Here is a 13,353-nt window from a genome sequence, read left to right on the forward strand (position 1 = left end):
AAGGTTTAGCTGGATGGGGATTTTAACCCCATCCATGCTGTAAAACAACAATAACAAAACCTTGCCTAAAATAAACACAAAACAGTACATTTAAACAATACGCACAGGGGCGGGGGAACCCTGCCACAAGCAGATACAATCTTTTCATAACGGGACAGTTTATTTGCTAGCAGATTATTTTTTTTTTAAATGGGGGAACATTCGAGAAAATGATCTTACGGGTTGGAACAGATAGTGGCGAATCTGCAACAAAGGAATAATTTCTAACAATCCTACTCTACCACTTTATTCACTAAATCAGACTGACTGACAAATGCCACAACTGACCCACTAATCCGAGAAGCAGATTTCATATGTTCACGTCCAACAACTTTTCCCAGAGCTAACACACGCTTCTCTACGGGTATGAGGCCTTCAGTGACAACTTTCACTGTGTGTTTGCAAGTCAGTCTCTCAAAAGAAAAATCCCTCCTGAGCCAGCCATGCTGGGAGCTAACACTAACAAAAGTTAACTAAATAACTAACCAAACCTATACAAACTACATTTACACAAAAAAGGCTTACTCTCCATCCAGTCCCAGCATGCACAGTGCTATAGATATAGATAGATAGTGTAGTCTTAGATACACAGACTGACAGATAGACAAACAGAGAGACAGGTAGAGACAAATAGATAGTTATAATGTTGCTAGGGCTAATAAGAAGTAAGAGAGTGGATTTTAAAGAAGCCTTGGTCAGCACTCCTCTCGCGGGCAGTGATGAGTAATAGCTTGTGTGTTTCAGACTGTTTAGCTCGTATGCAGCGCTACATTGTCACCAAGCTTGGAGAAGATTGGATCTTCTTAGTTCTGCTTGGCCTCATGATGGCGCTAGTGAGCTGGGGTATGGACTATGTCAGTTCCAGGAGTCTGCAGGGTGAGTATGGCAGTCTACCTGTCTGTCTGGATCTCTGTTTGTGTGTCTTTGTGTGTGTGTTTTTCCATGCGTGTCTAGGTGTTTAGCTCAAAAATAAACTACATCTCCCACAGTGTTCTTCACCAGAAAACTGGAACGGCTCTTCTATAGCAAAGGGTTGTGGGAGATGACGTTCTAACAATATTGTGGATATGTGCCAGTGTCTGTCTTTGAGGTCTCTGAAATATTCAAACATAAAACTCTCTCCCCTCTCATCTCCCCTCACTCCACTCTTTCCCCCCTCTCTCCATGCAGCCTATAAGTGGATGTTCCTGGAGCTAAAAGGCAATGTTCTGCTGCAGTACCTGGCCTGGGTCACCTATCCCGTGGTCCTTATCGTGTTTGCTTCACTGTTCTGTCATCTTGTCGCTCCGCAGGCAGTGGGTGAGTAACACAGACAGCACTGGGGAGGCACAGCTGCTGCTGCTCACATTTCCTGGTGAATCTGGTCAAATTTTACCATGGAAGTCGGAAGTTGTGTCTGAAATATCTACATAGCTCGACCAACACAAGAAGAATCTGGTAGTTACCAGATAACTCATTACAGTGTCTGATGAAAGTGTATCGAGCGTTTGCAGTAGTGTGTGATTGAGGCTCTATCAGGAACCCAGTGTGTCTCTGTCTCAGTGCTGTGTTCTCTCTGCTCCTCTCCAGTGTGTCTCTGTCTCAGTGCTGTGTTCTCTCTCTGCTCCTCTCCAGTGTGTCTCTGTCTCAGTGCTGTGTTCTCTCTGCTCCTCTCCAGTGTGTCTCTGTCTCAGTGCTGTGTTCTCTCTGCTCCTCTCCAGTGTGTCTCTGTCTCAGTGCTGTGTTCTCTCTGCTCCTCTCCAGTGTGTCTCTGTCTCAGTGCTGTGTTCTCTCTGCTCCTCTCCAGTGTGTCTCTGTCTCAGTGTTGTGTTCTCTCTGCTCCTCTCCAGTGTGTCTCTGTCTCAGTGCTGTGTTCTCTCTGCTCCTCTCCAGTGTGTCTCTGTCTCAGTGCTGTGTTCTCTCTGCTCCTCTCCAGTGTGTCTTTGTCTCAGTGTTGTGTTCTCTCTGCTCCTCTCCAGTGTGTCTCTGTCTCAGTGCTGTGTTCTCTCTGCTCCTCTCCAGTGTGTCTCTGTCTCAGTGCTGTGTTCTCTCTGCTCCTCTCCAGTGTGTCTCTGTCTCAGTGCTGTGTTCTCTCTCTGCTGTTTTCAATACTATGTTCTCTACTGTTTTCAGTCCTGTGTTCTCCCTCTGTTCTCTCCCAGGCTCAGGGATTCCCGAGTTGAAGACGATTCTAAGAGGCGTGGTCCTCAAAGAGTATCTGACCCTCAAAGCCTTTGTGGCCAAAGTGGTCGGGTTGACCGCGGGACTGGGCAGCGGCATGCCGTTGGGGAAAGAGGTACTGACCACTATCCATCTGACTGTCTGTATGTCTGTCTGTCCAAGATTCTGTGTGTATGACTGTCTGTCTAAGAGTCTGTCCAAGAGTCTACGTGTGTATGGTCCACACTGTCTGTCTGAGTGTCTGAGTGTGTCACAGTCTATCTGTCCTTTCGGTTGAGGGTTTGTCTGTGTCTGCCTGTCTGTCAGAGTGTGTGTACATTTGTCTGTCTCTCGGTCTGTCTGTCTGCATGTTTTTGAATTTGTGACACATAAGTTGTCTGTCTATCTTTGCCTGTGTCCCTGTTTCTTCAAAATATAACCCAAGTTTCCTCCCTCTTGCCTCTTCCTTCTCTCCCCCATTCCTCTCTACTCCCTCACCTTCTCTCCTTCCTCCCTCTCCTCTCCCTCTCCCCCTCCCTGTGCCCCTACCTGCCTTTCTCCTCCCTCCCTCTCTTCCCTCTTTCTCTCCCTCTCTCCCCCCTCTCCTCCACCCACAGGGTCCGTTTGTCCACATCGCCAGTATCTGTGCCGTGGTTCTCAGCAAAATCATGTCAATCTTCTCAGGGGTGTACGAGGTAAGCAAAGTTTTGGATTTGAGAGGGTGGGAGGGAGAGAGAGAGTAAGTAAGAGAGGGGAGAAAGGGAGGTAGGAGATGCTGAAAGAGGGAGAAAGAAGGAGGAACAGAGAGAGGGAGAGAGAGGGAGGGGAGAGGGAAAGAGAGAGAGGGAGGAGAGATGGAAAGAGAGGGAGTGGGATAATGTAAGAGAGTGAGAGGTGGAGAGGGAGAGAGAGGGAGTTAGGAAAAGAGAGGGAAAGAGGGAGTGGGTGAGTGTAAGAGAGGGAGAGAGAGAGTGGGGGAGAGAGGGAGGGGGAGAGAGAGGGAGGATTAACTTAAACAGTGAAATGGGTCTCTGTAGCAGAAGTTTAAAGAGTCAGACAGCATCTCAGAGTGTAGCTGCTTGAACTATAACAGCACTGAATGTTTGATGTTTGCCAGCTTACTAAGCAAAACTACTGACATGAGCAGGGCAAAGCTGGAACTACAGGGAGATGAGTGAGGAGTGAGTGGCACTGAGTGAGACTGACACTGTGACTAACTGAACTGTGTGGCTCTGCTCTGAATCCAGCCCTGTGCTGTATGCTGCAAAACCAACACCTGATTAAAATAGATCGAACACAAATTATAGTCAAACAGGTGAGAAATGAAACAGCAGTACATTTAGGGTTACCATATGACTCCATGTGCACTAAGACAGTTTGGGACAGTTCAGGCAACTCACATCACAATGCATGTTTAATCTATCTCAGGTACCTTTAACAGCAGGACTACGCTTAGCAGTATGCATTGGGGTGTGAGTTGAAAGGCCTGAATGGTCTCAACCTGTCCTAGTGTACATGGAGTCATATGGTAACCCTAAGTACATTCTAGCTGGGATGAAGTTTCCCTGTAATTGAAACAGGGTTGAGTTGCATGGTGTGTGTGAGATTGTAAGTTTGCTGCATTGCCTTGCCTGGTCCTGACCGCATGGCTGTCTGTCTCTAACTCTCCTGACAGAGTGAGGCCCATCGCCTCGACCTGCTTGTGTGCGCTGGCGCAGTGGGTGTAGGCACATGCTTTGCAGCGCCGTTGGGAGGCAAGTTCAACTTCCACTACCACCTTAAACTAGTCACTGTCACCTGAAATGAGTTACTACCACCTTAGAATATTAAGTAAAGCCATCAGTTACTTACTATAACCTTCAAATATGAACGACCACCATAACTGAGTTACCACCACCTTAAATGAGTTAATACCACCCTAAAATTACTAACCTGAAATGAGTTACTACCACCTTAAATGAGTTACTACCACCTTAAATTATAACCACCTTATAATTCCAGTCACCTTATAATTACAACCACTTTTAAATTACTACCATTCTTAAATTATTACCACCAAAACAAAACAATTAACAAGTATGTACAGTAAGAAACTTTTACACAGCACCTAGCTACCTGTATGATCAGACAGAAAGAAGGTAGACAGCTGTCATTCTCTCAGTATCCCTTTGAACCAAGTTTCATCCCAATCGCACAAATGCTGTGTCAGTCGAGATGTGTCTTTTTCTCTGGCACTCTGGAACCTCAGCTCACTGTCTATCTTTCCATTTTTAATTCACTTGATTTTTCTTCTCTCTCACTCTTCCTTTCTCTCTCTTGTCTTACTTCTCTTTCCCTCTCCTTTTCTTGTCTGCCTTCCTTTCTCTTTTGTATTCCCTCTCCCATCTCCCTTTTCCCCTCTCTCCCCCTTTCTCCACTCCCCTCTCTGCTCTGCATGGTCAGTAGCACCCTTACTGCTACACTGACATTCTGACGGTGGGCTGTGCTGTGGGAGTGGGCTGCTGTTTCGGGACCCCCCTAGGAGGCAAGTCAGTCTGTCCTCCTACCTAACTAGATACCTACCTGCCTGAATATCTATAATCTATCAGTCTGTCCTCCTACCTAACTAGATACCTACCTGCCTGAATATCTATAATCTATTGGTCTGTCCTACCTACCTAACTAGATACCTACCTGCCTGAATATCTCTATCTATATATCTATATGACTGTGTGCACAATATCTATCTATCTATCAATCTATTTATCTATCTATCTATCTATAATATCTGTCTGTCTCATTATTTTTTTTAAATAAATCACAATCCTGTTTAATTTAGACATACAGACATGCTGTGTTTAATGTTATGAAGTTTCATTTTACAACTACCGTTTTACTAAATGTTCTCTCTCTCTCTCTGCTCCTCTCCCTGTGCCCCATCACCCCCTCTCCCTCCCCCTTCCCCCTCTCTCTGCAGGTGTCTTGTTCAGTATCGAGGTCACGTCCACGTACTTTGCTGTCAGAAATTACTGGCGGGGTTTCTTCGCTGCCACGTTTAGTGCCTTCATATTCCGGGTTCTGGCTGTCTGGAACAAAGATGCAGGTGAGGTGTGCTCACTATGTAACCGATGCACAAATTATGGTAAATATGGTCATTGAGTTACATGAGAAACAGCACGGGTCCCGGCACTGATCCCTGCTGCACCTCACTGAGAGAAGAGGTGTACCCCCTGCAAGTATATTTACCCAGTTACGTATCTAACTGCATGTGATCAGGGATGGAGATAAGACTCCTATTGTACAGCAGTTTCACCCATTCCAGGTTTTCCTATGAGCTTGATTAGCCAGTACTTTGTTATGCTATAAGGATAAGACCAGACCATGTTTCAAATCTTAATATTAATTTCAAAGTTTCAAATAACAAACAGTATTGTTTAGATGCAATAACATTTCACTAGCATTAACAGGATAGGCAATTGATCAAGTTACCTTTCCCTTGGAGAGAGCCTCAGATACTACATCGATAGTCTCAATGATCTGGAGGTATTGGGAGCTTCTCGTCTGTATCGCCTCTATGCCTGGTATTTATATTCTCGTTGACTCGGCCTATGTGACTAGTTTGTTTCTGTTATCTTACCAGTTATAGTTGCCAGTAGTAGAATGAGTTATTCAGCTGTTACTCCACACAGGTGCAACCAACCACAAACTACTCTCTTCTATAAGGTTACTGTGGTTAATTGTTCACCACAGTTCTACTTTCCCATACACTTATGCTATATGCATGCTGGGCAGTAGTGTGGAGTAGTGGTTAGGGCTCTGGACTCTTGACCGGAGGGTTGTTGGTTCAATCCCCAGTGGGGGACACTGCTGCTGTGCCCTTGAGCAAGGTACTTTACCTAGATTGCTCCAGTAGAAACCCACCTGTATAAATGGGTAATTGTATGTAAAAATAATGTGATATCTTGTAACAATTGTAAGTCGCCCTGGATAAGGGCATCTGCTAAGAAATAAATAATAATATTAATAATAATATATGCCTTATCACTTAACATCCTTGGCCTTAAGGCCAAGTGGGGTGTTGCCTTAGCAACTCTACTTATGCCAGAGTCACCTCCAGCAAACTGTTTTTCTGCCATTTGCACTCTACTCATTTCCATTTCCCTACAAGCTCAGGTGAGTCTTATTAAACTCATAGTAAGACCAGGATTTGATCAAACTGCTATGTAATGGGAGTCTTGTTTCTATCCCTGTACTCCCTTGTATTCCCATGGATTTCAGTTTAAGGATTAATCCGTGATCCGAAAAAGTCGTCCGTCAATCCATTGCACACTAGATGCGTTAATATCATACTTCAGAGCGCTGATGTGCAGTAGAGGCTTTGTAGTAAATATACCTAGTTTCAGTATTTTAATTTTAAAAAATACAATTCTGTTAATTCTTACATAACTTTGAACACAAAAATCTTAAATGTAGTATAAACTTAATGATCAGCAAACGCTGATGGAAAACATTTGCTAATTATTACATGTCTACTAGACTACAATAATGTTGCGCAATACAAAAACATATGATATTACACAACACAATTGTGACAGCATTAGGAACCATATGATCAATATATAAAGTTGGGAAGCTAGCAATGAGCTACCTAAAATACTTAACATCACTTTCATGTACTGCCCAAGCCCTGACCACTCTTGGTTGCCCTGTCACACTTCTTTCTCTGATATGTGTCTCCAGGTTAGGCCATTGTTTCTTTACTTCCTCGACTACAATTTAAATAAAAAGTATATGTTTGTAATAACCTCTGCTTCACAAAATCCATGTTTTCATGTTTTATAGTACATTCATTCATGCCCAAGTCCACGGCAATGTCTTTCCATATTGTTGTGTCTCTGAGTTGAGGCGCACAGATTTAAGAAAACATAAGCATAAGGCTGTTCAGAAGTTGATTGCTTTAGAATAATAACTCCAGGAAAACCAATCGTAGTTCAAAAAGGATGACACTTTTATAAGCAAAATAAATACAGCATAATATCACTCGCTCCACTCCCAAACCATTCTGCCCGCTTCTAGCGCGGTGGCACCTTATCCGTGTCCCAGCCAACCAATCAGCTTTCAGAACAATTGACACAGTTTATTCCTAATATGGAACTAATGTCATTTATCAATAATGTCACAAGATAGAATGACTGGTAACACTGGATCAAAATGCACCAAAAGGCTTTCGGAGCATAGCTGCTTCCAAGTACCATCAAACGCCTTCTGAACTCTGTCTGTCCAAAACCACTCTTTATTTTTCTCTAACTATTTGGTCATGGGCTTAATAAGTGTGACCAGATTAGGTATGAACTTCCCATAATAATTAACCTCAGTTCCATTACGTCTTTTGGAGCAGGCACTTTCTTGAAAGCATCTGCCTTTTTTTTTAAAGGACGGATACCTTCTGCTTTGATAATGTGACCAAGGTACTTTTGGAAAAATGCACATTTTTCTTGGTTTACTTTAAACCTGTGCTGTTCTAATTTGCACAAGACAGCTTACAAATTCTGCAAATTTTCAGCAGTATCTCTAGCAGTTACTAGAATGTCATCTAAGTAACAAATGACTCCTTCTAAGCCTTGCAAAAGAATATCCATAAATCGCTGAAATAGTGTTGGCGCACTAGAAACACCATAGGGTAGCCTATTATACTGAAATAGCCCCTTCTGTGTTGTAATAGTCAAGTACCGCTTACTCGCATCACTCAACTCTACTTGCTGACAAGCCTGCGCTAGATCCAACTTACTGAACTGTTTACCATTAGCCACTTGTGCAAACAGATCTTGAACTCTAACCATGGGTTAATAGTCACTTTATAGTCACCACAGATGCAGACACTCCCATCGGTTTTGGGTACACATACTATTGGTGCTGCCCACTGTGAATACGCTACCGGTGACAGAATGCCCTGATGCACCAATTCATCCAATTGTTTATCTACTGCTTCTCGTAGCGCGTATGGAACAGGTCTAGCCTTTCAAAATTTGGGGGCAGCTTGTTCTGCTACATACAGTTTTGCTTTAATACCATTAACTAAGCCTATCCCCCTATCACTACTCTCTTTGAAACAGCATTCTCGCGCTTGGTGTTTTGTTCTGAGGCATCGGTAACAAACGGCCTGAGACTTGCCCTTCTTGGGATTGGCATGGCCTGTCTTTGACTTTGAGTCATGGCTACCAGTGCTGTAAGCCGCCATCGGCTGAATTTGTTTTAAACTAGCCGCGGTGCTTTCAAAATTTTGTTTCCCCATAAGCAGCCCCTAAAAGACGACTTCTCAATTCTCTGTTGGTTATTCTGATGGTCAGTTGGTCCCTTAACTGCTCATTTAATGTAGTCCCAAACTGACATGGTTCAGCAAGTCCCTTTCGCCCCACTATGTACTTTGACACGGACTCTGACTGTATTTGCTTATGGCTACGAAACGCATATCGATCCACCACTACATTCCTCTTAGGCTCAAAATGTCCCCGTAGCACCTCCAACAACTCATCTAGTGTTGAATCTGGGGTACTTTTATGAGCTATTAAGTCTTTTAACAAGGCAAAGTTTTTCGTGCCGATTACAGTGAGAAAAACAGCCTTCATCCTCTCTGTGGAGATCTCATTTGCTACAAAGAAATTTTCTAAATGTTCCTCAAAATTTGTAAACGTCTCACTTGCCTGATCAAATTCCAGTGTTGGGGCTGTTTTTCCGAGGTATGCCGTTTTCTTCACTTCAATCCGATTTATATTCTGGTTATTAACAGACTTTTCGCGTAGATCCCATCCTAGTCGCCAATTTCTGTTGTGTGTCTGAGTTGAGGTGCACAGATTTAACCCTTTGCGGTCCATTGTCGGACTGGGTCCGACATTGCAATTATTCCTCACAGGTCCTTTGTCGGACTGGGTCCGACATCATTATAGCAAAGCAATAAACGGGTGTCTAGTCATTTTTTCGCCGGAAAAAGCAGAGAAAACCATTCAATTGCCGAGTGGGAGCGACAGGAGCCGAGACAAGTCGATAAAAAAAAAGCCGTATCTCATGAATAGTCATACATGGTATCAGGTATCAGATACGGGGGCGGTCTGAAGTAAACAAGTTGGCTGATTGAATCAGCGCACAGAAAACACAGACATTTGCAGAGCTTTTTTGAGATGTTATAGTAATAAAATAATGACTTGGATCGCATTATTGAGGAGTTTGGTGATAAAACGAGTGATCCGGAGATGATCGATCTGTATGTACGACTATTATTATTATTATTATTTATTTCTTACATAGGTGAACGCTATAGCAAACGAAAGAGTGGGGCGGGGCTGGAGATGCCTAGTGAGTGCTTTGTTGATATGCAGGGCCATTTAAACCCGTTTGACTGTGAAAAAAAATACTTTTAAACAGCGCGTCTAAAATTAACTGCGCGTGTGAAAATTAATTAGACCTGGCGTGCCTGACGCCCAATTAATAAATGGACCGCAAAGGGTTAAGAAAACATAAGCAGAAGGCTGTTCAGAAGTTGATTGCTCCGTCCTACTCTAGGCTGTTCCTCAGCTCACTTTACAACAATATCAGGGGCTGCCCAAAGATTCCCCACTTTCTCTCTCTTTCTGTAGATTATTTTCTTTAATTTTCTTTCTGGAAGTTTTTCTCCCGTCCGTCTGTAGTCAAGCGAGACCGCTTGCTCGTTGTTCCAGTCTAAAAGGGCAGAGCTGAGGAAATAGCAGAGTATTAATTTGTAGGTTCAGCAATCCCACTAAAACCTGCCTCCCAGCCACTCAGTGAGGGGGAAAGCGCACACACCCTCTTCCCCACCTCTCTGTGTCACCGCCATGACTGGCAGGCAGATCCCACGGGACTGCCGCCCCCCTTCCTGCAGCATCGTGCATGCGTCAGACGGCCAGTCCAGATCTCTCCCTGTTAAACATCCTCCTCCTTAGAATGGCACCACCGGTCCATTCGAAATCCTACACCCCTATGCCTTCCCGAGAGAAAAAAACCGCATTTAGATGGAGCTTTCCTGCTCGGTGGACAACCCTGAAGGCATAGGGCTGCAGGGCCAAGTACCACCGGGTGATTCTGGCATTGTTATTTTTCATCCGGTGAAGTCATGCTAAGGGGGCATGATCTGTTACCAGAGTGAAGTGTCGCCCCAGGAGGTAGTACCGGAGTGACTCGACTGCCCATTTTACTGCGAGACACTCCTTCTCGATGGTACTATAGTTATTTTCACGGGCAACGAGCTTCCTGCTGATATACAGGACTGGGTGCTCGCTTCCCCGCACCTCCTGAGACAATACTGCCCCGAGACCTGTCTTTGACGCATCCGTCTGCAGGGTGAACCTCTTGCTGAAATTAGGAGTGCATAGCACTGGCTTGCTACACAGCCTTCGCTTCAGAGCGAGCAAGGCCCTCTGGCATGGCTCCGTCCACTGAACCGTATTTGGGGCAGCCTTCTGGGTGAGGTCTGTCAAAGGCGTAGCGAGCGTGGCAAAGTTCGGAATGAACTTCCTATAATAGCCCGCTAGACCCAAGAAAGAGCGCACCTGGGTTTTGGTTGTAGGGACCGGCCAGTCAGCCAAGGCTTTCACCTTAGCAATCAGCGGTCTGATCTGGCCGCTCCCTACTCGATACCCCAAATACTCCGACTCACTCTTCCCAATGGCACATTTCTTTGGGTTAGCAGTGAGCCCAGCCTCCAGCAAGGATTGCAATACCGCCGCTACCTTACGCAGATGACTCGGCCAATCCTCACTGTGGATAACCATGTCATCTATGTAAGCAGCGGTGTACTGCTGATTGGGCCGCAAAATGCGATCCATCATCCGCTAGAAAGTGGCTGGTGCTCCGTGCAACCCAAAAGGCATGGTCCTAAATTGGTATAACCCGAAGGGATTTGAAAATGCCGTCCTCTCTCTGGATTCTGGGGTCAGGGATAAGCATCAAACCTTGATTTCTCATTAACTCGTCTGAAGTCAATGCAAAACCGAGTTGACCAGTCTGGTTTATCCACTAAAACAATAGGACTGTTCCAGTCACTTTGGGACTCTTCTATTACCCCCAGTCTCAGCATCTCATCAATCTCCGTTTTTATTACCTGTCTTTTACGTTCAGGTATACGGTACGGCATCTGGCGAACTGGCGCCCCCGGCTCAACTTCAATGTGATGATGGGCTACTCGAGTCTGCCCCGGGACGGGAGAAAACACATCAGGAAATTCCGTCACCAGTGCCCGAGCCTGACATTTCTGTGTTGGTGTCAGATTTTCTGCAATCTGGACCGACCCTGTTTTCGCCAACACAGAAAGATCAGGTCCCAGGTCTGTGACGTCATCTGCCTGCGCCACTACCAACGCCTCCTGTTGCAACCAGGGCTTCAAGAGGTTTACATGATAAATGTGTTTCTCTCTTCGTCGCTCCGGCTGGCAGATCTCATAATCCACTGTCCCAATCCGGCGTGTAACCTCAAAAGGTCCTTGCCACTTAGCCAGAAGTTTCGACTCAGAACTGGGTAATAATAGAAGTACTTTATCCCCCGGCTGAAATGTGCGTAACCTGGCTCCTTGGTTGTACTGTGTCTCCTGTCTGTGCTGAGCCTGCAGCAAATTGTCATGCACCCATTTTCCAACAGATTCAAGATGTTTGCGCAGGTCCAACACATACCGGACTATATTTGTCGAATTATCCTGCTGTTCCTCCCACATCTCTCTGACCAGATCGAGCACACCCCAGGGTCTTCGCCCATACAGCAGCTCGAATGGCGAAAAGCCCGTGGAAGCCTGGGGTACCTCTCTGATCGCAAAGAGAAGGGGAGGAATCAGCTGGTCCCAGTAACGCACATCACTACTAATAAATCTGCGCAACATGTTCTTAAGGGTCTAAAGCGCTCCACAAGACCATCGGTCTGAGGATGAAACACCGAGGTCCTAATGGTCTTAATCCCCAAAAGTTTACATGTTCCGCGGATTAGTCGGGACATAAAGTTGGTGCCTTGGTCGGTTAGTATTTCTTTGGGAATCCCGACTTGGGAAAAGACCTTCACAAGCTCGTTGGCAACAGATTTGGCTGAGGCAGAGAGGATAACGTGTGGCATAATCCAGAATAACCAATAGGTGTGTGTATCCCGCCGCACTCCTCTCCAGCTGCCCAACCAAATCCATTCCAATACGCTCAAACGGTGCTTCCACTAGGGGCAACGGCACCAGTGGGGCTCGTGGGACGGCTCTAGGACTGGCTTTCTGACACTCCCCACAACGGTCGCAAAAACGTCTGACGTCACCATCCAGCCCCATCCAGTAGAACCGTGACACAAGCCTTGCTTTAGTCTTATCCCTTCCCAGATGACCAGACAAAGGAATAGCGTGAGCCAGCCACAGTAAATCCTCCTTAAAGGATTGAGGAATCAGCAACTGGTGACGCACTTCCCCAGTCTGGGGCAATTTGTCAGCACGGTACAGGAGGTCTCGAGCGATTTCAAAGTGAGGGTACATGGCGGCACGTCTGGGCTCGACCACCCGACCATTAACCACCGCTGCTTGGTCAAAGAGCCTGCCCAGCACGTCGTCACGCCCTTGCTCGAGGCGGAAGTCACGGGAACGAGCTAAAAAATCAGCTTCCATGGCTTCCAGCTCAGGATCAGGTCGGTCCTGAGCGGAGGCAGCCGAACTAGACCCCTGCGCTGGCTCCGCGGCCTCCCCCCCAGACTCTTCACCAATCGCCCCCACCTGAAACTTCTCAAACTCCCTCCATTGCCAGCCCTCATTCTTAGCAGCCCGGTGCTCCCGTTTAGTTTTACGGGGTTTAAATTCATGACAAAACCACTCCGGGTCACGAAAGGTAAAGATCTCTCCAATTACTTCCTCTTTCTTAGCCAATAGGGAGGACGGGTCAGGGCAGCCAACCAACTCTTGAACTGCCCACAGTCCCGTCCCAGAACTACCGGTACTGGCAATCGAGGACACAACCCCACCTTCACCTGTGTCACCTGCTGGCCAATTTTCACCGTTATGCTAACCTTAGGATAAGAACGAACATCCCCATGAATACATTTAATATGCACCCGTCCCAATATTTGTTTATGCCCCGGTGAAATTAGGCTATCCTTTATTAGGGACTGACCAAACCCTGAATCCAGGAGCGCCTGGGTTTTTGTACCATCCCCTGTCACAGGAATAACAAAACC

General features: G+C 45.8%; 1 protein-coding gene across 1 annotated transcript in view; it reads left to right on the top strand.

Moving 5' to 3' along the window:
• Positions 1–533: 533 nt before the first annotated feature.
• Positions 534–13,353, top strand: part of LOC117424807 (chloride channel protein 1-like) — a 45,922-nt gene continuing 33,102 nt past the window's right edge. Inside the window, exons 1-6 of the mRNA XM_058992193.1 lie at positions 534–915; positions 1,210–1,338; positions 2,181–2,314; positions 2,796–2,873; positions 4,624–4,702; positions 5,135–5,260. Of these exons, the coding sequence (XP_058848176.1) occupies positions 759–915; positions 1,210–1,338; positions 2,181–2,314; positions 2,796–2,873; positions 4,624–4,702; positions 5,135–5,260 (703 nt within the window). The 5' untranslated portion in view covers positions 534–758. The remainder of the gene's footprint in view (positions 916–1,209; positions 1,339–2,180; positions 2,315–2,795; positions 2,874–4,623; positions 4,703–5,134; positions 5,261–13,353) is intronic.

Source organism: Acipenser ruthenus, chromosome 19, assembly GCF_902713425.1.
Source record: "Acipenser ruthenus chromosome 19, fAciRut3.2 maternal haplotype, whole genome shotgun sequence".
Taxonomy (NCBI): domain Eukaryota; kingdom Metazoa; phylum Chordata; class Actinopteri; order Acipenseriformes; family Acipenseridae; genus Acipenser; species Acipenser ruthenus.